We start from the raw sequence: 26,837 nt of genomic DNA on the forward strand, positions 1-26,837 counted from the left end.
AGGCACAACAACAATAAGCAAGCTCTTGTGTACATCAAATCAATCATCATTTACCACATACAAGGCATCGAAGAGATAACTCACACACAGATGTAGTCATCAGCCGAAGTGTTACTCACCCATACACACGCATATGGGGAAACATTATAAATTAAAATTAGGTATACATATATGTAGCTCAATTACCAAGCAGGAGATTCAGTAGTTGCAGAAAGCGAAACGTCTAGACTTTAGTAGAAATATGCGAATGAAGCAAAGGAGACCTCAGCGCAAGCTGAGGTTGGCATGCATCAGTTTTGATTTAAGTACGCTATTGGTTGTGAAGTATAAGTGTTATTGTGAAGTACTCTCAAAGTAGTGTAATAAAGACAAATTTGCATTTTTGAATATTGGAGTTATTTATTCAACAGTTTAGCGATTCGAACGTTAGCAGAAGGTTTGGAATAAGCGGAATTCTCTAAAATCGTTACAATTGGTGTCAGAAGAGGAATTGTTGAATAAATTCCGAAGATTTCGAATAGAACTTGGACATGGGAAAGTTAAGAGAATTAAGTATCCAGCAACTGAAACAGGAGTTGGAGAACCGTTGATTGAATACAACCGCCAATAAGATCGAACTTCAACCACGGCTACGAGAGGTAATGGAGTCGCAAGGAATTAATGTGGACGAGTATGTCTTTCATCCTGATGGGGACGAGACATTAACAAAATTGGAAGAGAAGAACGGAAGTCCGAGTCCAGTCTCAAGCGGCGAGAATAATGCGATATCGGCAAAAATGGTAACCCAGGAAACACGCATAACAGAAATATCCACAAGTATGTCATCCCAGCTGGAATCGCAAGAGACACGTATAACATCTCAACTGGAAGAGCAGAAGACGTATATGGTATCCCAACTGGAACCACAGGAGACACGTATAAAATCTCAATTGGAATCGCAGGAGACTCGTATAACAACCAAGATGGAAACATAGTTAGAAGAACAGAAGACATATGTGACTACTACTAAGAAACTAAAGAAATGCATTGTTTATCTTTAACAGCTGTTTCTCGCAATTTCTTTTTTGATTCATAGGCCACCTTTTCATAGACCGGGTCACATATATGGCTGAGCAGTTGAACACACAAGAAACTCGCATATCCTCGCAACTGTTAGAACAGGAAACAAGGGTATCCTCAAAACTGGAAGCGCAGAATGCAAAAATCGCTCAATTTCATGCAGAAGTCGATGATTTAAAAGGTCGTATGGAGCAGTTACAACTAAATCGCCCAGCTGCTCCAGCGAGCAATATGAAGGCAAAAACTTCATTTTTTGACGGTTCTGTTCCTTTCCAGGTCTTTGAGCTACAGTTTGAGAAGACCGCAGCAGTGAACAACTCGAATGCTGAAGATAAAGTTGCAGCTCTATTCGTAGCATTGAAGGGGCCAGCAGCCGAAATCCTATAGACGATACCGGAAGGAGAGCGGAACAACTATGAAGCATTGATGGCTGCTATAGAACGATGGTACGGAACACAGGAAACAGATCTACCAAATAGAATTGCAAACCGCTACCCAACATTTAAAGAGACTTTGCAGGAGTTTGTTTCAGACATTGAAAGATTGGCTCATCTTGCAAATGCGGACGCACTCGTGGAATACACTGAAAGGGTCAAGATTCAGAGTTTTTTAAGTGGCATACGGGACGTCGGAACGAAGCGAGCTACATACGTAAACCCAAAGCAAACATTTGCTGAAACAGTGTCCCATGCACTGACTCAGGAAACTGCCTCACTTTTGAGTAAACCAGCATACAAAGCCCATCGTGTGGAAATGGAAAGACCAGAGTGGGTACACGCAATTTTGGAAGCATTGAAGGGAACGCAGCAGAAGAATATTGATGCAGAAGTGTGGCAAGCCAGGGTTCATTGGACGTTATTGCAGTACCAACTCTAATAGTTTCAATTATGTGGCTAGTCGTAAACGCAGAGCTGAAGGAGATGAGCAAATCTCCAATTCCCCTCAATCGTTAAACTAAAGCGAGTCAGCCGCAATGGGCAGACTCCCGCAATTGAATGCCCCATAATCTCTATCTCGCAAATTGGAAGAAGGTCGAGCAATCTTTCTGTCGGAGGACATGTGGATGGAAAGAAACATTTGCTGACTATAGATACGGGTGCATCTCATTCCATCATTCGATCGGATTTAGTCAACAAGAAGATAAGACCATTGCATGGAGCAAGATTGCCTACAGCTACTGTGGAAGACACCCCGGTTCTAAGAGAAGTAACATATGAAGTCGCAATTGGGAGCATCACGTTACCACACCAAGGCATTAAGATCAACATGCAAAGCATGTTACTTGGTGTAATGCAAATTTTATGCCTCTCAACATAGAAAAATGTAAATCCATGTGATTTCACTTGGGAACATACAGCCAGCTTCTTACACAATTAATGGCCAAACTCTGGAAAGCGTTGATGCTTTTGTCGACTTGGGAGTTACAATGAATTGCAAACTTAGTTTCAACCCTCATATTAATGCCACAGTCAATAAAGTGAGAGGAGTTTTAGCATTTGTGAAAAGATGGGCAAAAGAGTTTAGTTATCCTTACGTTACGAAAACCATTTTTACATCATTGGTGAGACCGAGATTAGAATATGGATCGATAACTTGGAATCCGCGTTATCAAGTTCATGTGGATAGACTAGAATCAATTCAAAAACAGTTTTTACTTTTCGCCTTGAGAAATCTTCAATGGGACTCTTCGTATAATTAAAACTAATAAATCTTCCTACCCTTGCAAGTCGTGGAGAAATGCTATGTGTACTATTTATGGCTAGACTTTTAAAGAGATCGATTTCAAGCCCATTTCTTTTGAACGAAGGAAACTTGAATGTTCCAAACTTGAATGTTAAACCTATAATTCTTAAACAAAGCAGAAGCAATTTCCAACTGCACGAACCCTTTCTATGTAATTGATGTTTTGGACTCGCTCTTTGCCATAAAAAAGACGGTTCTATCTTATCTTAATAATTAAAAAATTATGTTTATACTTTTAATCTATTGTAATTTGTGAATCTATGTTTCTCAACTAATGAGTTTCTCTGTAGCTGAGCGGTTTTAGATCTCGGCGCTTAAGAAGCCACCGCCTCAAAGACTCGGTAACAAAAAAATTATAAATAACACATAAATAAGAATTAGGGTACAAAAAAAAGAAAAAGTATCTATGAATTAAAAAAAAAAACATGATTAGCCTGGTCTCATCGGTCTACTTGAGGGCAGTTCGCTGCCACAACGTCCGAAAAAAAAAAATAATTTCGACTACGAAAACGGTTACAGCAGTGAACGAGTGGTGATGTAGGAGAATCAGCAAATACCACCAAAATCGGAGGCGGTCATCTGGGCAAAGATTGATGGAGATTGTGGGACAAAAAAATTGTGGGATGTAGAGGCAGCACATAAATCAACACCAAATATACTTTTTGGAGGAACCATGGCTATCACAAAACAAGATGGACGTATTGCGGTAAGAGTACTCAGTGAGTTCAAATCAGCACTCAAACTGACCAAAGGAGCTATATTGGGAAGATGCCAAGAGGCTGAAGTAGTTATTAACTGTGAACGTTTCAACGAGCAAGATTTATTTTCGAATGGCATCACGGCATGGCTGGAGGGGCTAAAGAAGAATATCAGAGTAAGGCAAAACAGTACGCAAACATATTTGACCAAAATGGCTCCAAACCAGGCCGCACCAATGTTGTGAAACATCAAATTGACACTAGAGATGCGAGGCCGAAGTTGTAAGTCGAAGCGGGATGTTGTGAGTCAAATCATACAAGAAATGAGCGCACGAGGCGTCATCGAACCATTACCTAGTTCATGGAGCTCACCGGTGGTACTTATGAAGAAGAATAATGGAAAAATTGGATTTTGCGTGGACTACCGCAAGTTGAACGACGTTACGAAAAAGAATAGCTACTGGCAAGTGGAGGTGAAGGAGGGAGACAAAGAGAAAACAGCCTTCGGTGTCGCAGATGGTCTTTGGCAATTAACAGTAATGCTTTTTGGACTTTGCAATGCACCAGCTAGTCTTGAGAGGCTCATGGATCAGGTATTGAACGGACTACATTGGAAAACATGATTGATGTACCTGGACGACATCATCGTATTGGGAAAGAACTTTGATTAACATCTTAAGAACTTGGAGAAAGTTTTTCAGAGAATAGCTAGCGCTGGTCTGAAACTAAGTCCCAAAAAGTGTTCGCTGTTTAAAAAATGAACTAAGTTATTTGGGTCACAAGGTAACGACAGAGGGCATCTGCACTGTAAATGAAAAGATAGAAGCTGTAAAGGATTGGCCAAGACCCCAGAACCTGCATGAATTGAGAAGTTTCCTTGAGCTATGCACATATTACCAGCGATTTGTACCAAACTTTGTCAGCGTAGCCCATAGCCTCCACGAACTTACAAGAAAAAATAAAGCTTTTGAATGGAAGAAGGAGCAAGAAGTGGCTTTGCAAACATTGTAAGAGCGTTGTTGGCATATCCGATCCCAGGAGCAACGTTTATTCTAGATACAGATGCGAGCGAATATGCAGGAGGAGGCTTTTATCACAACTGGTCGATGGACAGGAGAAGGTAGTTCCATATTAAAGCCGATAAATTGGAAAACCAGAGAGGAACTGTTGCGTTACACGGAGAGAGCTATTGGCATTGGTAGAATTCATTAAACATTTTCACAAGTACTACTACGGGCAGCGTTTCCGCGTCAGAAAAGATCACGCAGCGTTGAAATGGCTCCTGCAGTTTCGCAATCCAGAAGGTCAATTGACACGGTGGATCGAGCGACTACAAAACTATGACCATTGAGCATCGAAAAGGTAGTGCCCATGAAAATGTCACGAAGACGATGTAGTTTCGAATGCAAACACTTTTCAAAAGCTGAGGCTAAAGAAGACATTATAGATGTACTGCTTATGTTTATAACGTGTACGGATGAATGGGACGAAGAACAATTAAGGAAGTGTCAGCTAGAAGATACAGGTCTGTCACATGTTATGAAAGGGATCGAACGGAACGAAAGACCAAATAGAGAGAAGATGTCAGCGGAGAGTCCTATTGCGAAATCATATTGGGCACAGTGGATTAGTTTAGAATTGGTATCCGGTTGCTTGCGTCGAGTATGGGAGAGTGAGGATAGTGAATGTAAGAGGAAACTTATAGTTCTTCCCATTATTACTTCCCATTATACGTTATTATTATATGCATTTAAAAACAAAGTCCCCCCCCCCCCCCCTAGAACGTAAAAAAGCAAGAAAAATTAAAAATTAGTAAAAATCCGTTTTGTGATAAGAAACTCCTATGTAGATTAGTATTATATACTTCATTACAGTCAATACAAAAAAAAGTTCCCCCCCCCCCCCCCCCCCCAGGAACCGAGCATGAGTATAAGTGTTATTGTGAAGTACTCTCAAAGTAGTCTAACAAAGACAATTTTGCATTATTGAATATAGGAGTTATTTATTCAACAATTTAGCGATTCGAACGTTAGCAGAAGGTTTGGAATGAGCGGAATTCTCTAAAATCGTTACAGTATGAAATTTCATGGCATTTCATTAATTTTTTTACAAGTTACAGCGCTTTAAGTGACGCAAATTTTGTTATTTTTGAAAACATGGATTGAAAGCTGTTTCGTGTGTTATCATTACAGTTTAAGCCCAGTAATGGCTTGAGAAGTCTTATGGGGACTCTGCTGCACCAAAATCAAGCATTTTTTTTGTATTGGTATGCTGAGTTTTAACGAGGCCGTACATTCACCGATTATGCACCACGATCGTTCAAATGAGGCAATTCCTCCAGAAAAATCTGAAAAATGTTCTAAATGATCATAAAATGGAATTGAAATTGCTGACATGGTAAAGATATCTAAAAAACTTGTGCGCCATTTCTTATACGAATACTTGGGATTAGAAAGCTGTTTTCCAAATAGGTGCCACGTTTGCTCTTTCACCAAGACAATGCACCGTGCCGCAAATCGTTCGTAATAATTTAAAAAATGTGTGATTTGAAGTTCGCACTGCTGCCACATCCACCGTATTCTCCAGATCGCGCTCCCAGCGTGGGTGAGATGGAGAAGTGATTGCCGAAACTGATGCGTATTTTGAGGGCCTCGACAAATGTTAGTACAAACAAGTAAGAAAGTCTAAGTTGGGGTGAAACCGAACATTACAAACCCAGCTGTGCACTTGAAACAATGTTGTTGTTTGCTTTGTGTTGTTAAGTGTTATAAGGCTGCGCAATAATAATGGTTCTATTTTGAACTCATTTTCATTCAAAAGAAGCAAAGAGGATACAGCCTTTGAACTTCAGCGGGCAAAAGTGAAGTTTTTATTCGGATATATGGATTTACCTTCAAAACCCGTTAATTTTAAAACAGTGGTCGCCAACTAGTGGAATAATTACACTGGATCACAAATTCCAATTTTTTTTCTGTACCAGAGACGCCATTATGAAATTCCTATGTAAAATCACCCCATAATTCCGAAAATCAAGATTATTTTTAATTCTATGGTAACGTTTTTGAGATATTTACGAATTACCGTTTTTTCAAAAAAAAAAAAAATAATAATAATTGGGTCCACTTAATCACATATATCTGAAGGACGAATTGAGCAATTCCAAAACGGTTTCAAGCTTTTAAAAGGAAGTAAAATTTGCTATAAACTGTGCATACAACACTTTTTGCTAGGCCCTGAAGATTCAAAGATAAAAGATAATATCTGTTTTATTACAAAAAAATAAGCTTTCATTGAACAATATTGATGGACTAATACAAAAAATATAAGCATTCAAGTAAATACATATATCCATTTAATACTTAAGTACCCTACTGGTACATATGTGTTAGTATTCGTATATTAGTTAGTTAGCAGGTAGATTTTCGAAGGGTTATTAGATACAAAAAACTTTTAGTGTCGTTTTCTCAAACCCAGGTACATTTCAAGCAAGAGCATATTTTTAAGGCAGGTAGTGTTTTCTTTGTAGAACTAGGGAACCTTTTTGTCTAGGTAGGCTTTAATTTTTACTTGATCTAAGTATAAATAATAGTACATGCGCCTTGTTCCTTCATAATATCTGCAAGGCTCGCCGGATACTGTTGAGTTTATAATTGCAGTTTATAACCCGTCATTTACTTAAAAATATAATATGGGTACAAGGTGCGAGAGTTTGAGTGTACAAATGATCCAGATATGTTCTGTTTCATCTGCGGTCAATTTATCGTTAAAAGGATGCGACGTGTATTTTCAAATCCTTTGAAAGTTACATACTACAAGTATTTTGGAATTGAGCCTAAAAACAATGAAAAAACATGGACACCGAATACTGTGTGTACCACATGTTGAGTCGAATTGGTTTTTTCGGAAACCGGAACAAAAAGGTGCGTTCTAAAATTTAGGAATTTGCTCCCTTTTAATGCATAGCTGACTAATTTCTGAAACTATCTATTTAGGCGACATATGAAATTTATTACACCAATGAAGTGGAGGGAACCAACTTGCCATTCAACGGACTGCTATATTTGTACTACAAAAGTACTTGGGGTTGGAAAGTCAAGAAAAGTAACCTATGTGAGCGTATCTACAGTGTCATTAGCAGAACTAAATTCAACGTAAGCTTCATTGCCAGAGTCAAATTTAACTTTAGTTCCGGCTCCAGTTTCATTGTCAGCAGCAGTATCTCATTACGCGGCATTATGTTGTACTGGATTTTAAACGGAAAACGAAAAAAAGTCTTTGTCACAAGCACAACTCAATGATTGGATAAGGGATTTGGAATTGTCAAAGGAAAAGGCCGAACTACACGCCTCTCGTATGTAACAATTTAAATTTATTTCATCCGATGTTAAGGTAACATACAATTTTCCAAGTACTATACGAAGGAGGACAGTGTTTGTTACTGCAAAGGCATTGCTGGTCTATTCAAATAATTTGGTGAATTATGATTTAAAAGAGTGGCTATTGTTCATAGACGGAAATAAATTAAGTTTAAAGGTCGTATTATTGCATATTGGCAGCCAAAAGCCATCTATCCCGATCACGCATGCAGTCAATACGAAGGAAACGTATGAGATAATGCAAAAATTGCTCAAATTAATCAAATACGAAGAACATGATTAGAAAATATGTGCCGATCTTAAAGTCGTTGGAATGCTATGTTGTCTACAAAGTGGATACACAAAATAATGTTGCTTTCTATGCAAATGGGATAGCCGAGCTCCTCAAGACCACTACATCATAAAGGATTGGCCAGAACGAATCGAGGTTCAAGTTGGGGTGGATAACATAAAATACTCCCCACTTATAAAGAAGGAAAAAATAATTCTACCTCGGCTCCACATCAAGTTCATCCTTATAAAAACTTTTTCAAGGCTTTGGGCAAAGAAGGCGAAGCTTTTTATCATTTGAAGACAATCTTTCCAGAGATTTCAGAAGTAAAAATAAAGGAAGGGAATTTTGTGGGACCGCAAATAAGAATAATTATGACCAATAAACATTTCGAAGAACTATTGTCACCAGTGGAGGCAGAAGCGTGGGAAAAATATCGAGAGAAATGTCAAAGGACGCGTTGTTGACCTCGATAACAATAATTCGAGGGCGGAAATAAAAATTTTTGCTCTTTCAAAAGATATTGACAAAAAACCGAAAAATTACCCCGGTTTGCGTTGGCGGCCTTCAGCCGAGCTTATAAAAAATTACCCTGGCCAGTCCACCAATGAGGTGGGATCAAAATTAAAAGCGTGCAAAATCCCTTTGTACACAAAATCTCACTCTGAGTGTGGATTTCGTTGCGAACGGTTGTGCGTTGAAGTTGCGGACGGTTGTAATAAAAATCTTGTTAAGTCCCATAAGTGAGTTTTAGTAGCATACACAAAGGGGCGGAAAAAACCTTTGTTGTTGTGAAGTGTATAAAGTGTTAGACAGTTGGAGCCCCAATTTAGCGGTCAGTCGAAGATCAATCTCCGGCGGAGCCCTAATTTTGTGCGCGTGATTTTGGTTGCTACCAATTTTCGCCCTAACCTCAAAGTGCCTGCACGTGGAGGTATACTTGTGTGTGCGCGCATTCAATCGGCTGTGAGTGAGTACCCAGTTGAAAACTTGTGTGTGACTACACACTGTTCCGCTTGGGAGCAGTGTTGGACTACTTGCTCAGTGAGCAATTGTGGACTACCTGTGTGAGGGGGCATAAACCCATACTTGTATCAGTGGCAGTATCAGCTGTAGCGTTTATAGTCTGCCCGTTCAGCTCGGCGTAGCTTTCGTGCCGGTCGACTCGTCCCCGATACGGGGAACAGTGTTCCGTCCGTCGGGGCGGTGGTAGTGACCACGTCAGCACTTTGCTGACAAACATCGTACGAGCTACGTCACCGCGCTATTGCTATAGCTGACGGGTTGGGCTGCTACTGCTGCTGACCACTGGTTCTGAGTGGTTATAGCCCTCTAACTTAGGGCAGCCTACATTCGCCCAGTGGGCATCGGTTTTCTCCTGGTGTTTACTTCCACATCCGTGTCGTGTAAGTGTGATCAAGTTTGTCTCTGGCGACAGGCGCTTTGAGGAAATGAGGGGCGGTGCAAAGAAGAGCCGGGGGCCGCGTTCCGTCGGAGGTCATTCTTCTACGGCCGCTGATGGGTCGACCTCGGGAGAGGACAAGGGTGTTAGTGCGCGACAATTTTTGAAGGCGAACTCAGGTAAGCCTGACGCTGTGCAAACCTCAACTCGCAAGGCAGAAGCCAGGTCGAAAAATGCGGGTATACCACCGGGGATATCGGTGGCGTCGGGGAAGGCGACCACCTCAAAAATCGCTGAGCAGGGGGGTAAGGGCGGGCCGAGTAAGTCCGCGAAGTCGGAGGATGAGGAGAGTATTCTCCCGAAATCCGACGACGACGCGGACTTACCCAGTCTGCCGGAATCCGGGCTATGTCCCTTAAGCTGGGACAAATCCGATGTAGCGGGGGGTGCCGGTTTCGTTGCTGAGTCCGTGGTGACTACTGTCGCTGACCGGACAAGTTAATGCCCCCCCCCCCCCCCCCCCCTGGATGCGGGCCGTTGCTACGTTAAATGGTTTTCCTTCCCGGATCAGCCAGAGAACCAAACCTACAGCTGCTTCCGTTGCCTGAGTTTTGATAACCAGGTGAGGGACTGTGGGTTGAGGGCTGCCGTCTGTCGGAGGTGCGGGCAGGAAGGGCATATTGAGGCAAAGTGCCCTAATGGGGTGCATTGCCGAAATTGCGCATTTAGGGGCAGACCCGCCGCACATCTTATGATGTTGGCGGAATGCCCGATATATGCTGCCGTTGTTGCCCGTGCACTCGCCAGACATTAATGGGTTTAGTTCTTCAACTCAACTGTCAGGGAGCGTACTCGGTTGTGTGTGAATTGGGGGCGCGTATGGCTGATGAGAGTTGCAGTATTGCCCTGCTCCAGGAACCCTACACTACCAATGGTGTGGTGAGAGGGCTTCCTGGAGGGTTTAGGTCCTTTTGTGACCTTTGGGGAAATGCTGCAGTTGTGGTGAATGAGCCTAGTTATGAATGCTTGTTGTTGAATGCTTCTGATTGGGGAGTGTGTGTGAGCATTGAGGGCTCTTTCGGTAGAGCCATCTTTGCATGCATATACTGTAAGTTTGGGGAACCCATGGAACCATATATCCAATACCTCGATACGGTGCTACTACTTGTGAGTAGCACGCCAGTTATCATTGGTATGGATGCCAATGCCGTATCCCCTATATGGTATAGCAAAATATCCAGGACTTCTCCTGGATATGCTAGTCATGGACGGGGAGAGGCGTTGGGCGAGTGGGTACTCACTTCTCACGTTCATGTTGTGAACGAACCGAGTGAGTGGTACACATTCGATGGGCCCATGGGCAAGAGTGACATTGATGTTACTCTCATGAATGAGCCAGCAGCGAGAGCGTTCAGGTGCGGATGGAGAGCAAGGGGGGGGGGGGGGGGGGGGTGAGGGGATAAGCGACCATAATCTCATTGAGATTGTGGTTGCTCCCCGTACTACCCCCGATATGCTTGGTACGCCTTCCGTAATGGGGTGGCGTACTGCCGGGGCAGATTGGACTCTGTACGGGTTATACGTCGAGCAGGAGGTGACTGCTTCACCCCTCGATGTATTTGCAGAGCTTCCAGTAGATCAGCAGATTGCCCTCTTGAATGCCTGTATCTGGCGGGTCAATGACAGCATGTTTGAAAGGTGGAAGAAGCAGCGATTTCAACGTGTCAGGTGGTGGACGCGTGAGCTAACCCAGAAGAGGAGATCTGTCAGTTTCAACGCGCCCGGCATATGGTCTGTCCCAGCTCAGAAGTCAATTAAGTGTGGAAACGCGTGAATATAAGAGAATGATTGTAGAGGTGAAAGAAGAATAATGTCAGACCCCTGGGGACAGGTCTATAAGATCTGTAGGGGTTGCCGCCAGACCGAAGTTAATTCCCTCCGTGTAGGCGAAAGAACAATATCAACATGGAGGGAATGTTCAGAGCTGCTTATCGAAGGGTTCTTTCCTAGGGCGGATGTTCAGGTAGCTCCCCTTGCACAGGATGTACCTGTACCTCCACTAGAAGTTGAAGAGTTGGAATATGCATTTGGCCTGGTTAGGTCTAAACGGTCTCCGGGTTTGGATGGGATAAACGGAGAAATGTGCAAGTGTTTGTGGAAGTTTATTCCGGAATACTTGGAAGCCGTTTATGATAAATGCATATAGGAGGGTTACTTCCCACGTGAGTGGAAAGCTGCTAGGGTTGTCGTTCTCTTGAAGTCGCCTGACAAAATAAGATCTGATCCTCGGTCTTACCGAGGTTTCAGCCTTCTTCCAGTGCTTGGTATAGTGCTGGAGAGGGTTATGGTTGAGCGGCTTCAGGAGCTAGTTTGGGGTAACCAGTCGGATAGACAGTTTGGATTCAGGAAAGGACGCAGCATTGAAGACACCTGGATGCATGTCTAAGACTGTGTTGAGAGAAGCTCCAATAAATATATCTTAGGCATATTTATTGACTTCAAGGGGGCGTTTGACTACCTGCGCTGGGATAGGGTTATCGAGCGGTTAGTGGAGCTCGGCTGCCCAGAAATTGCTTTGTGGCAGAGCTATTTCTTGGACAGACGAGCTACTATCGTTGGTGCCTGTGAAAGTGTGGAAAGGGAGGTGGCTCGAGGTTGTCCGCAGGGATCCATCTGTGGTCCATATATATAAAACATGATGATGGACTCCCTGTTAAGGCAACTCGAGCATCTTTGCAAACTCTGCGCCTATGCGGATGACCTCCTCTTATTAGTGGAGGGGGATTCTCGCGCCAGCATTGAGCGTACCAGTGAGTCCCTATGTCAAATAGTGGCTGGCTGGGGCGTCCATGTTGGCGTAGATATTTCGGTGGACAAAACTGTGATGATGCTGCTGAAAGGCAGATTGTCACAGAATCGCCCACCGGTTGTCCGCATCAGATATGTGACGAAAGTCAAATACCTGGGGCTGACAATGGGTGAGCGAATGAACTTCCTACCACACTTGGATGCTGTCAGGGACAAGATGCAGAATGTTTCGGGGCAGTTACGACGTATCATTCGGAGTGACTGGGGCCTGAGTCGCCGTGCCGTTCGCACAATATATCGTGGCCTATTCGTAGCATGTGCTACTTTTGGTGCCGCCATATGGTACCGAACGGTCATGACTGCTCATGGTTAGAGACGCGTGCTGAGCATACAGAGGTGCATGATGCTCCCATGCTTGCCCTTGTGTCGTACCGTTTCCACGGATGCGATGCAGGTGCTTCTTGGTGCACCCCCTCTCGACCTGGTGGTTATACAGCTCGATGTTTCCTTCAGGCTGAGAAGGAGGGCAAGTTTGCCGCTGTTGGAGGATGAATGGGCCGCCGACGATAATATGGAGAGTGGATGGTTGGAAAATAGGCGTCGATTAGAAGGGGTGGTTAGAGGGAAGTGGCAGGAGCGCTGGGACAATAGTCCCAACGGCAGGGTAACGTACGGGTACATCCGGGACGTTTCATTTGTGGCGGAAAATCCAGACTTCAGATTTAATCTGCTTACTGGTCATGGTCCTCTTAATGCATTCTTGCATAAGTGGAGCTTGAGCGAAACGGAGGGGTGTGTATGTGGGGCTGCATGTGAGCATTGGGTGCATGTGTTGTGCGAGTGCCCGGAGTACTCGGACATAAGGGATTTGGGTAGTTGTGGGGTTAATGTTGAAGAAGGTAGGGTTGATGTTAGTGGAGCGCTCTCCAATAGTCGGACTATTGATTTGCTCAATAGGTATGCTTTGGAGGTGTTTAGACGGAGGAGACGTGGTGGTGATCGTGGTGGTTAATTTGTGTGTGTGTTCGTGGATGTGGGGGGTTCTAACCCCACCTCACCCCTAGGCGGCCGGTCCGGAGTAGGTGGATACTCAACCGGAAGTGGCTTCGGCTGCGAAAGTCATACCAAGACCTTAAAGTGGTACCACGGGGAACAGATAGCCCGCGGAGCTTGCTCCGTTTCTGTTCGGTTGCGGTTGGCCCCTTTGGGAGCATCGTGGTGGCTGTGGTTGATATCCGAATGTGGTAGGAGTTGGTCAGCTCGAATGTGGAGTTGCATTGCAACCGGGTGCCATGACCCATAGAATGGAAGAGGTGTTAGATAGGCCTCCAACCCCACCAAGGTGATGATGTGTCCACTCACATTATCGATTGGTACCAAGGTAAGCCAGCCTTGGGGGCTGGTCAGACCTGCTTTGACCTGTGTACTTGGTACATACGTGAGGTTAGGTCTTCGAAGACAGGTACTCACGTAAAACCTACACTCGCTGTACACAAAATATTTTTCAGTGCACAAAAACATTACAACAATCTCATGAAAATTACCAACTTCAATTGCAAATATCTCCGGACAGAGATACAATTTTTCTTTTCCACCTTCGGATTATTCTTATCGAGGTCACCTCTTTACTTTTTTACCTTGGTAGAACCATTTTTACATGTAAGTATGTTTTGTAATAACTCTAATAATTAACTTTTAAAAGTTAAATATAATATAAATATAATATAATAATATAAGCTAAATATAAGTGAGTCTGCATAAACATATGGCTTAAGTCGCACAACATTAGGAGACAGAATAACAAAAATTAGCAAAAAAAGAGCTGAAGCACTTGATGACTCGGGAAATTCCTCGAACGACGAACCATTCCTCTTTTCTTCAAAATACAGCGCAACGCAAGTGTTCACAAAAAAACCGGAAAACGAGAAAGCAGATTACTTCAAGGTGTGCTCTAATCTCCAACATGGATTCACGTAAAGCGCTGCGCGGAAGTTTGTTTTCAATTATGCCCATGTGAACGATATAAAAACTCCTGTAACTTGGACAACTACCAAAACAGCAGGAGTTAATTGGATGCAAGCCTTCGTGAAAGGAAACAAAGACTTAAGCTTAAGGAAGCCTGAAAATACTAGCCTATCTCGTTGTTCATCTTTCATAAAAGCAGCTGTAATGGCATTTTTGGACAATATATATATTTTGTATAGTAAATATAAGGTTAACGGGGGTTCGAATGGCTGCATTGGAATTGCCGCTAAAAGTGGATGGATGTCTACGGAAGGTTTTTGTGAAGTGTTGAAGCATATCCAAAAAATACCCGATGCTCCACAGAAAGTCCGATTTTGCTATTTTTGGACAACTATTTGGCGACCTCGTACAATGATGTTCTTTTATCTAATCCTGGCCGGGCTATAACTATATACGAATACCTGAGCTCTCCAAAATTTCTTTGCAAAAGGCATTTGTATCTGAGAATATTTGCAAGGGTTTTGCTGCAGCCGGGATATGTCCATTTGACAGGCAAGTATTGTGAACCAGACACGGCCTGCGAATTTCTGTCTATGCCACCACCTAAAAAACTCCAGAGCAAGTTCTCCCGTTACCTAAACTCAGAATAACTCATAACTCTTCAAATCCAAGAAAGGGTTCATCTAAATTTCTTATATCCACTCCATCGAAGAAAGAAAAAGAAAGTACTGCATTGAAGAAAATACCACCGCGCAAAAGGGCTAAAAGGAGCCTGAATTTTTAAAAGCGTAAACCTTCGGATGAATCATCAGAGGATTCAGAACCTATAAGTTTAGCGGATACGGATAAATCAATTTGCTCGTTCACTGACACCGATAATTTGGATATAAATAACAATGTTCTTGTGCGTTGTGAAGGTCAAACAGATAAATTTTATTTTGGTCGAATTGTAGGTGAGTGGGAAGATTTATACGAAATTGAATTTCTACGAAAAACCAATATTGGGTATTTTTTGAACCATCTATTAAAGATGTTTCATACATACCCAAAACAGATATTGTACTCAAGCTTCCCGAACATATTCATCCACCTGGAACTTCTCGAGCTGCTGCAACATTTATATTTGAGTCCGATTTATCACAATTTAATAAAAATATGAACAGTGTACTTATTTCTTTTAAAATAATTTCATAGGTGGTGGCGATTGTACCCCACCCCCTCGGCGTATGTGCCCCATGAATGGGGCAGTTCCGCCAAATTGTGTAAGTTCATATAACGTTAAAAAAATACGAAGGCATTAAAAAAAGGCGACATACAGATACTGAAACGAAAACTGAAATGTGTATGTTCCCTGGGAAGAAAACTTAAAGCAAAAACAATTAGTGGTTTGATCTCCACAGCAATTCAACAAAAAAGCGGCGAATGTGCCCCTCCTACCCTACATTTCGTTATGGCATCTCCATTATTTACTAATGACATTTTACGTGAATCGATTTAATAGTCGAGGTTTTGACGTTGAACGATGAATTTTGAATTGTTTTAGGTTTCGTATATTCATAGGTTTACGAAAGTTCACGATTTCTTGGTGTCCTCACTTTTCATAAAACTACCTATGTTCAATGTTCAGCCATACTAATGGATCGAGGCATAGTTAATAAATTCACTCCAAAATAATAAAAAAAACTTTCTAAGGAATTATGCAGATCAGTACTTATCCGGTATTTATAAACTGATTGCTTCCTATTTCTACTACTAATATTTTTCGAAAATTCGCAAAAAAACAATGGACCTCTTGTGATTGAATCATGCTTATCCACAATGTGGGCTTTCCGCCCTAAACATTTTTAGGTAACCGCTATTCTGTTAAATACATATATGGAAAAACACAATGATCGTTCAGTATTTTGAGTGAAAACTAATATTTCAGTTTTATATTATTATTATTATAGTATTGTTAGGTCGCTTAATAATTCGGAAATATTTAAAACAAACATTAATTCAAACACGTTTTTTTCAAAACGTTTATAAAAACTAGAAAAGTTAAAAAAATTGTAATAAATATATTTGATAATCAAATTAGTTCTTAATTCGAATATTAATTAGTTATATAACATAAACTAAATACCAATTTTTTAAATAGAGTGATTCGTGTTCTTCTTGTGTGTTCATAATTCAAACGCATTTTTTTCAACACGTTTATAAAACCCATATATATGTATGTGGTACTCCTATATTGCTACTACAGGCTAGGTACACTCACAATCATCGGAGTACCGATATATTGCTGTTTAAATATTTTTATACCTTTAATGAAAATGAAATTCGTCACAAATCTCAAAATTGTAAGTCCTTAAAGGAAAATAGTATACCGAAATGATCAGGATAAGGAGCTGAGTTGATTAAGCCATGTCTGTCTGTCCGTCTGTCTGTTTGTACGAAAACTAGTCCCTCAATTTTTGAGATATCTTGATAAAATTTGGCGAGCGGGTGTATTTAGGTGTCCCATTAGACATTTGTCGGAACCGGCCGGATCGGACCCTGATAGCATGTATCCTCCATACAACCGATTTTTCAGAAAAAGAGGATTTTTGTCATATCTTCCTCAATTTATCAGATTGGATCTTCAAATTTCACGAAATGTTTACGTATATAGAGATCGGTGGTATATATGGAATATATCTCATACAACCGATTATTTTGATAAGAAACTTTTCGAAATTTCTGCCCCATTTTAACAGCTAGAAGCTTCAAATTTCACCAAATGCTTACGTATATAGCATACATTGTTATCTGAAAAAATCATAGAGATCGGTGGTATATATATTATGTACCCCATATAAACTGTCATTTATTTTTTAGGGCTAGTAGCTTCAAATTTCATCAAATACCTACGTTTACGTCACATATTGTTGAAATACGTAATTCGTAGTCATAGCTTTACATGCAGACCACAAAAAACGTGAAACTTTGCATCCTCACACAAAGTACCTACCTATTTTTTTAATTTTATATTTATCTTAAAAATCGCTTAGGTATGTACATGTGTTCACTATATATTTCTTTTCTTATATAGCCGATTATTTGGAGATTACGAATGTTTAGCCCCATTCATGAAAGGTATGAAGTCTTCGGCACAGCCGAAGACAGTCCCATTCTTATTATATTAAACCTAAGAATACATTTTAAAGGAGAGATGAAGGTCCGTTAAATTTTGAGCAAACGAAATTTCACTTATAGGCTAGTTGAGAAAGCGGTTCTTAAGCTAATATCAACAGCTTCCATTTGATACCCATATTTTACAAAGACATCGAGACCCTAGTTATCCATCTGTATAAACTCTGTACTAAAACACACATCAACAGCTTCTATTTGATACTCATAATGTAGAAACACATCCTAGGGTTACCCTGATCCACGTTTTGGCCTATATCTCGAGACCCTAGTCACCAAGAGGTATGAAAACTACCCTGTACTAAAGCACTCATCAAGAGCTTTCATTTGATATCCATATTGTATAAACACTGTCTAGGGGTACACAGGCCCACGTTTAGGCCTATATATCGAGACCTTAGTCACCAGGGGTATGAAAATTACCCTCTACTAAAGCACCCATCAACAGCTTTCATTTGTTATCTATATTGTATAAACACATTCTAGGGATAGATACCCGGATCCACGTTTTGGCCTATATCTCTAGACCCTAGTCAGCAATAGGTATGAAAACTACCATTTACTAAAGCCCTCATCAACAGCTTTCATTTGATATCCATATTGTATAAACACTAGGGGTATGACTTTTTACAAAAAAAATTATTTTACATGGCATCACATGATGAGGAATAGTGATAAAATGATAACTGCGTTTTTATTTTTTCATTTTATTCCAAAAACTTCACGCAGAAAGAAAAATTAAATTTGAATGTTATCTGCAAGCAAGAAGAACACAAATTTTCATATAGAACAGCGGAATGTTCAGGTTGTTTATTCAATAATTGTTTATAAATTTGTAGTTATTTATTTTCATATTAAAAAAAAATAAATGTAAGGCGCGGTAACCTCCGAAGAGATCTAAGGCCGAGCTTCTCTTCCAATTTGCATAGTGCTCCTCTTGATTTTTCCTACAAATTTGCCGGACGGGACCTACATGTTTTAAGCCGACTCCGAACGGCATCTGCAAGGCAGATGGGGTTTCACTGAGAGCTTTTCCTGGCAGAAATACACCCGGAGCGCTTGCCAAACACTGCCGAGGGGCGACCACGCTTAGACAAATTTTCTTCTAATTTAAAAACCTTATTTCTAAAATTTTGATGTTGCTTTGCCCGGGGTGCGAACCCAGGGCATACGGTGTGGTATGCGGAGCACGCTACCATCACACCGCGGTGGCCGTCAATTATTTTCATATTAGATGAGTTAAATTTAAGATTTAAAGTAGAATCAGATTTACGATTAGGGTATATTTCTTGTATGACTTTAATGGTTCTTTCAGCGCAGATATTAGTTCGTTTTAAATTCGCAATGACAGAATCTTCCTTTACCCAGTGTTTAAGAAAACACTTATGGCAGTTTAAATTGCTAAATCATTTATTTGGAAACGGTGATCAGAGAACCATACGTTATACCATGCACTGCATATGAATTGGCAAATTGGGAAAAGTTTTATTCTGTGTTCAGGAATGAGAATGAACATTAAAATCGCAAGAATATCTTTTGAATTCCAGCGAGCGTTGCTAAGCGATGGAAGAATTTGAATTTTATGGAAATTTGTTGTTTATCTCATAGTGTTTAAAACCTTGTCCTAGTACATATAAAATCTGCATATCATCACGCCATTTTATGGATTTTATTTCTTATTTATCTCCGGGTTGTTTGTAGTTTTGTTTCAGATTGTCGTAGGTTATTATCAATTCGGAAAAAATATCATAAGAGATGTTTGGCGATGTTGACTTTCCAACAAGTAACTCATCCATTACATGAAATCTAGCACGTGATTCTGGCAATTAATATACTGCGGCGAGGACAAACAAAACAAGTCTGTAGTGACTTTACAACTTCATTATTTTTTCCGGTATTAACGCTTGTTGTATCACAAACTAGCATTTTGACGGAATTCCACAGTTGAAATTTATCCAGGACATTCTTAATTGCTTCAAAATTTATAGAAAATGAATTAAAGCTTTAAAAATATATTATTAAATAGGTACCTTCAAAAATTGTTAAACTTTTTCCGTTTTCAAGAACCATGACCGCTACCCTTACTTTTTTGTTTCATTTGTCAACACAAAACTGCCTGCACTTCTTTTTTCCCAAATTTCTTGCCATCAAAATGAACACACCAAATACCATCTCTTAAGACAGTTTTATAATTTTCCTGCAAACGTTGTATTGTTTTTATCGATGCTTTGTAAATACCAGATTGTGACGGTCTTGCCAAATCAATTCCTTCTATTGCCAACTTGTTTGATTCTTGAAGGAGTTTGATATTCAGCAGCAGATGGGCTTTATGATTGCTGGATAGTTTCGGTTGATGATGTAGAACTGTCGAGTTCATTTTAATTAATACAAAAGGTGCTTTTAACATTTTCTTGATTATCGTTTTGTTTAAAAAGAGCAGCTTTGGAAAGATGTACATCAAGAGCTCTAGCTTTCGTGTACCCAACTTCTCCATTCGTAGATATTTGAAGTTGATATAACGCTTTGTCCTCAGTACTTAGCCAAATACCTTTTAAATTAGTTATATCACATAACTTGTTGAACCTGACATTCCTTCCACCCGCATATTTTAGAAATGTTGAATCCGTTGTCCGTTCTATAGATGAACGACTTATGCTTTGAAAGTTTAGTTTAGACCACAAATCAATAATTTCATTTGTAATAATCTGGCATCTTTTCTTTTTTAATTTTTCCGTTCTCGCTAATTCATTATACCTTCCTATTATAACGGTCTGTTTTGGAATCATGCACAGTTCTTTTATTCTTGGATTTTTCAAAGATGGTTAAATTATTTTTCTATTGCTATGAATTTTTTAAAACTTTTCATCACAACTTTTTTTAAAACACATTATTAAACAAGACACCTCGAATGCTAAGAGACCAAAAGTAAACTATATGTAATTGGCAAGTTGATGACACGCGCTTTGATTATTTCATAAGCCATTTGCTGTAATAACCGTTATGTGTTGTGCAGAAATACAAATAAAATACGAAAGACGAGCAAAACAAAACGAACAAAAAAAAAAAAAGAAAAAAAAACGCAAATAAGTTGATTGCCTTTTAATTTGTCAAATGTATGGAATTTGCATTCAAAATTTTACTTTTTGTTTCTGCGTGAAGTTTTTGCAATAAAATGAAAAAATAAAAACGCAGTTATAATTTTTTCACTAGTTGTCATGACGTGGTGCCATGTAAAATAGGTGTTAGAAAAATCTCATACCCCTAATAAACACTGTCTAGGGGTACACTGGCCCTCGTTTTGGCCTATATATTGAGACCATAATCACCCAGGGATATGAAAATTACCCCATAACAAAGAACTCAGAAACAGCTTCCATTTGATACCCACATTGTACAAACGCATGCCAGGATTACCCAGGTCCACGTTTTGATCTCAAGACCCTAGCCACCTAGCGAAAAAAAGGTATACGTTGACCGATTCTCAGACCTACCCAATATGCTTACAAAATTTCATGAAAATTGGTTTAGCCGTTTCGAGGAGTTATGCCTCTAACACCGTGACACAAGAATTTTATATATTGGATGTTACTACCAAAACTGGCGCTAAAGGCAATGTAATTTTTCCCAACTTTCAGAATTAAATTTATTGGCTCTTGAATGCTGACGACATAACTATTTACGTAATATTTTAAGCAAACATTTTGTAACTTTAAACCAAATCTTCAACTTTTCCCGACCCCAAACAATTAAAATTTTTTAAATTTATTTTTTTAAATACAAAAAAATTTCAGTGCACATATGTACAATTTTTTACATGTATTGTGATTTCCACTTCCATATAAAAACTTTTGAGCAGCACTGATCTTGATGAATAAATTCGAATTTTTCAAAAAAACAAAAAAACAAAAAAAAAAACATGTCTTATTAGTCCAAAGATTTTTCTACCCATTACATACATATATGTATTTAAATATATTCTTTTGTATGTTTCATGTACATTTGTAGATATTCCGATTCTTGAATTTTGGTTTCGTTGTTACAATAATCAACACTTCCTGCAGGAGATGAATAACGTGATGAAGGAAATCAAACCATCATATAAGGAACTTCACTCATTCATCCGAAGTGAACTTCATAAGAAGTACGGTGGTGATATTGTCAATCCAAGGGGACCTATACCAGACCATCTATTCCAGCAAGTTCGCGAACAAGCATGGCAAGAAAACAGTGTCATTGATCCATATTTTCCGAAAAAAAATCTGCCTCCATATGACAGTTTTGTTGAAGATTTCGATCCAAAAGCAATGATAGAGGAAGCCGAAAACTTTTATAAATCACTTGGATTTAGCCAGTTGCCTCAACACTTCTATGAGAAACAATTAAAACAGCAAGACGAGAGTGCCGAGAGTGGTGATTGCAAGGCTGATATTTTTGATTTGACGCCTCATGTTTACATGAAGTATTGCAAAAAGGTTGAGTTTCGAAAGTTCTTACAGAATCATGGCTACTTGGCTCGAGTTCACTATTCTATAGAAAAGCAAAACCTCCCATCGTACTTCTTTAGTTCATATGATTTGGAATATCCAGTGGGCGAGGCAGTAATTTTATCTACATCAACTCCCAAATATTTGCAGGCTATTGGTCTGTCAAAAGATTTCGAATTTGCAGAATCCACTTTAATGAATCGTCTTTTTCGAATGGTATGCGTAGTTAACCTTAAGTCTGCAAATATTTTTAAGGCCGCTTTAAAATAAAATTTTGGGAATTTTTACTATTTGCAATAGGGTATCCATACAATCCTAAATATTCCATTGTATTTCGTACATACAAAAGTAATGAATGATCTTTTAAATGGAACAGTTGGAATTGAAAGAATAAATAAACATTACTGGGATTTGATGGAGAAGTATGCCGGTGTTGAGCCACCTTCAGATCGAGCAGAAAACGCAATCGATTTTCCCTATAGTTTTTATATGGATATGGAGCAAAACCACCAAACCAAGTTTGTAGCTATTGACATTCGTATATATGCTAAACATGATATATGAACATTTTCACGTAGAAAGTTTGTGTCCGAAGTACTTGGCTATCAATTTTATCGCGCTTTTTGTCAACAGAGCAACCACCAAGGACCCTTGCATAACTGTGATTTTTATGGCAACCAATGTATAGGCAGTTCTCTGAAGTAGGAGTACTTATTCACTCGATACTTCTAAATTAACTACATTTGTACAAATGCATTTTTCTCTCATACTTTCAGGCCAATGATGTCCTTGGGATCTTCTAAGCCATGGAATGAGACTCTGGCCAAGGTTTTAGGAACCAATACGAGCCTAAGCGGTAGCGCCTTACTTGACTATTACCAGCCATTGTTTGATTGGCTGAAAAGGAAAAATCGAGAAACGAAAAGCAAATTAGGCTGGAATGCTAGTCATAAAAGTAAATATTTCCCAATACATATTTAACTTACTAAAAGTTACATTTACATATATACTTGATATTTTTAGAAATTCTTTGAGCTGAGAGTGGAGAACAGATCAATATTCGTACTATGTACCTCTAGTGAAAGTTACAAGTCGGGTATTAAACTTAAGTTACATTTAGTTACTTTCTTGATTTGTACAATATTCGTATTTTGTGCTATAAGCTATAATATGTGATAAACATTTAATATACTGAACGCAAAACCTGCTTAATACTGTTTTCACACAGAAACTTAATGATCTCATTTCACCTTCTAATGAAATCGTCAATTTTGTGCTTTCACACAGAAGTAACTGCTCGATTAGTATGAAGGATGAAATGTTAAGCGAATAAAATGACAATACTATATGGCAGACAATCATGGCGGAACGATACAAGGTGGCAACATGGTGACATACCTACATACATAAATGAGAATTCCATGTACTTTGTTTTTCTAAATTCGATGGACAAATGTCAAAATCGTACTGGTTATAATCAGTAAAAGGTTATAATCAGCTGTTCGATGCGGCCACCTTGTATCGTTTCGCCATGCAGACAATGACATTTACTTTGACAAATGACATTTTTAAGCACTGAACACACCAAAAACTAAGAAACTGAACGCTTCCAACAGAGTTGCATTGTGCTTTTGACTTCATTAAGCATTCGATTAGCTACTAATGAAATAATTATAGATTCGAATTTTGTAGAGAAGATTGAGCTCATTAAGCGTCTTACGCCCCAATTCTAGTGTGGTAACAACATTCTTCACCACGGTAACGAAATCATGTGGCAACTTTTACACCCTTTTGGTATTCTACCCGCGAAAGTAGCCGGAAAATTTTTTACCCACAAAAGTAGTTGGTTACATCGAAATAACCACACAACAGCTGTTGTTTAGAAAAAGGCAAAACTGAAAAATAAAGAATTGTAAGCGCAAATAAGTAAAGATAATAGTAAAAAAGTGTTGCCTCTTGTTATACATATTTGTTTATATTATGTACTTTCACAGAATAAATTACAATATACCTATGTAGAAACTCATCATGCATAATATGCATATACACAACCGTTTATTCGTTAACCTCGTATCCACAAGTGAGACATTTTCGGTAAAGCGAACACGGTTGCCACACCATGTTTTCATTTGGAACCAAAATTCATCGAAAAAAGGACCAAAATTTTGTTTTATTTCATTAGTATAAAATACAAAATTTTAGGATGTTTCCATATAAAATTTTACTAAACATAGTCAAGCCTTTCCTGTAATTCAAGCTGAACAAACAAATATATGTGCATGCAACCAAAAATGGTACTATATTTTGACATAGTGATGTGACATGTGAACCTAGTTTTAGTCACAAAGCTCTTGGTTCTAGCATTATGTTGTTGAATGCAATGAAATAAAATGTATAGTGTAGTTAGGTTTTAGTAAGAAACCGTTCAAAATTTGCGTTCTGGTGTTGCCGAACTATGTATGTTGAAAACTCAGTAAATCATAAATGAAACTAGGCAATTTTGTTAGTGCTATTTTTATAGATGCCTACTTTTTCCCTTGACGTTTAAACTTCATATCAGAGCCTAGATTCAGTAAGTGTGAGTTACCTCAGGCCTCAGGGGTTCTGCTAGCACCTACGGGAATAATTTTATACAAAACATTTCTTCCGAAATCAAATCTCTTCCTTCTGTCTTCGAGTTAAAATATTTCTTGTGCCAAGATACTAAGTTTTCAATTACCTTGCGTGGCTTAACACCACAATAGTCCTGGAATTCCTTGAACTCATTGAGCTGGGTGAGAAAGATTTAAATATCAACGTGCCAAACGAGAAGTAATGCATAGAATTTCTTTGTATAAGTTTTGAAAGTGTTAGGCTCACGGCAGAGTGCTCGCTTTAAGATATGCTAGGAGAGAAGCAATTTTTATTTTCATATATTTTACATAGTGTTGTATAACCGATCGAAATGTCTAGCCGTTATTAATCTATATATATAAAAAGAAGTGTACATTTTGATTGTCACTCCATAACTCGAGAACGGCTCGAAAGATTGCCATGAAATTTTTAGGAAAGATACAGGAAGGAGGGATGATGGTTAGTTGATTTTGAAATCCCAAATCGGTTTAGCCATATATATAAAAAATCAAATTCTATGTGTGTGTGTTCGCTATGGAAACGTATTTCCCATACATCAATCATCACCAAATTTTGGTTATGGATTCCTTCGATCAACGGGAAGGTTTTAGGCTAAAAATAATTTCGATATATAAAAAGGGCGTGGCACCTCCCATACAAATGGAATCTTTGGTACTGCATACCTTTGAAGGTATACATGCCAGAACATTCAAATTCAGTAAGGAGTTATATGAGCTCAATCCCTAACACCACCAAGAAAAGGCGGAATTGGGAAAAAGGGGGCGTGGAACCTCCCATTCAAATGGAATCTTTGGTACTGCATAACTTTGAAGGTATACATGCCAGAACATTGAAATTCAGTAAGGAGTTATATGAGGTCAATCCCTAACACCACCAAGAAAATGCGGAATTGGGAAAAAGGGGGCGTGGAACCTCCCATTCAAATGGAATCTTTGGTACTGCATAACTTTGAAGGTATACATGCCAGAACATTGAAATTCAGTAAGGAGTTATTTGAGGTCAATCCTTAACACCACCAAGAAAATATGGAATTCGGAAAAAGGGGGCGTGGCACCTCCCATATAAATGGAATATATTATACTACATATATCTGGATGTCGTAATGGTAGGATAATTAAAATTGGTAAGGAGCTATGTGACGTTAAGTCCTAAAACCTCCAGTAAAATGTGGAATGGGGAAAAACTATGGCTGCCGTACAAACTTAAGTTATTTTAACACCTAAAGTTTGACTGCATTGTTGAGTTTAGCTGTTATGCCTTTTGGACGTTTAGTAATCTGCCGCTGTTAAAAAAATTGTTTAGCTTCAATCTAGCTACATCTTCTATAAAAATGAAATTCTGTGTGTCTGTTCCCTATGAAAACGTGTTTGCTATACTTCAAATTTGGCTCGAGGTTCCTTCGATCAAGACGAAAGTTTTTCATATTTCAGAATTAAGAATTTTAAATTTAAATGTTTTTGTTTTTTGGCTATGCGAAAGAACTATCTTAGCTCCCAAAAATGATCATGTTAACAAAATCAATGATCGCTTTCAAAATCAATTTCCTGGTGAAGTGACGAAATATAAATCGATCGAGTTACAGATGAAGATAAAATTGTGAATTATCCAAATGAATTTCTATACTCCTTAGAACCAAAAGGAATGCCTGCGCATATATCAACTTTTAAAATTGGCTCACTAGTCATGCTTCTTCGGAATGTAATCAAAGCAACAATCATCAGCGGTAAAAGCAATACAATAATATAAAATAAGATACAATAAGATACAAGAATAAAATGTTTTAACAGAAAATTTCAATTGCGTACAAAATTCAATTCAATTTACAGAACAATAAATTAAATTATCAACAAACAAAACAGAAAAAATAACGCAACATCCATTCAATCTCGGGTGTTAAAACGTGCGCCTGGTAAAGCTATTATTATTATAAAACAAGTAAGGACGGGACTGTCTTTGGCTGTGCCAAAGACTTCATACCTTTCATGAATGGGGCTGAACAATAATCTTATGCCGTTCGTAATCTCCGAATAATCGGATGTATAAGATAAGAAATATATAGTGAACAGATCTACATACCTTAACGATTTTTAAGATAAATATAAAATAAACAAGTAAGGACGGGACTGTCTTTGGCTGTGCCAAAGACTTCATACCTTTCATGAATGGGGCTGAACAATAATCTTATGCCGTTCGTAATCTCCGAATAATCGGATGTATAAGATAAGA

The 26,837-nt window shown here is 39.1% G+C and overlaps 1 protein-coding gene and 1 pseudogene across 1 annotated transcript in view; one reads left to right on the forward strand and one right to left on the reverse strand.

Moving 5' to 3' along the window:
- Positions 1–23,213, forward strand: part of Ance-4 — a 146,291-nt gene extending 123,078 nt beyond the window's left edge. Inside the window, exons 3-7 of the mRNA XM_067773285.1 lie at positions 21,499–22,193; positions 22,278–22,495; positions 22,556–22,678; positions 22,754–22,932; positions 23,001–23,213. Of these exons, the coding sequence (XP_067629386.1) occupies positions 21,499–22,193; positions 22,278–22,495; positions 22,556–22,678; positions 22,754–22,932; positions 23,001–23,011 (1,226 nt within the window). The 3' untranslated portion in view covers positions 23,012–23,213. The remainder of the gene's footprint in view (positions 1–21,498; positions 22,194–22,277; positions 22,496–22,555; positions 22,679–22,753; positions 22,933–23,000) is intronic.
- On the reverse strand, positions 19,170–20,279 carry LOC137243335 (uncharacterized; annotated as a pseudogene).
- Positions 23,214–26,837: the final 3,624 nt, after the last annotated feature.

The sequence above is a fragment of the Eurosta solidaginis genome, chromosome 3, assembly GCF_040869045.1.
Source record: "Eurosta solidaginis isolate ZX-2024a chromosome 3, ASM4086904v1, whole genome shotgun sequence".
In the NCBI taxonomy this organism is placed as follows: Eukaryota; Metazoa; Arthropoda; class Insecta; order Diptera; family Tephritidae; genus Eurosta; species Eurosta solidaginis.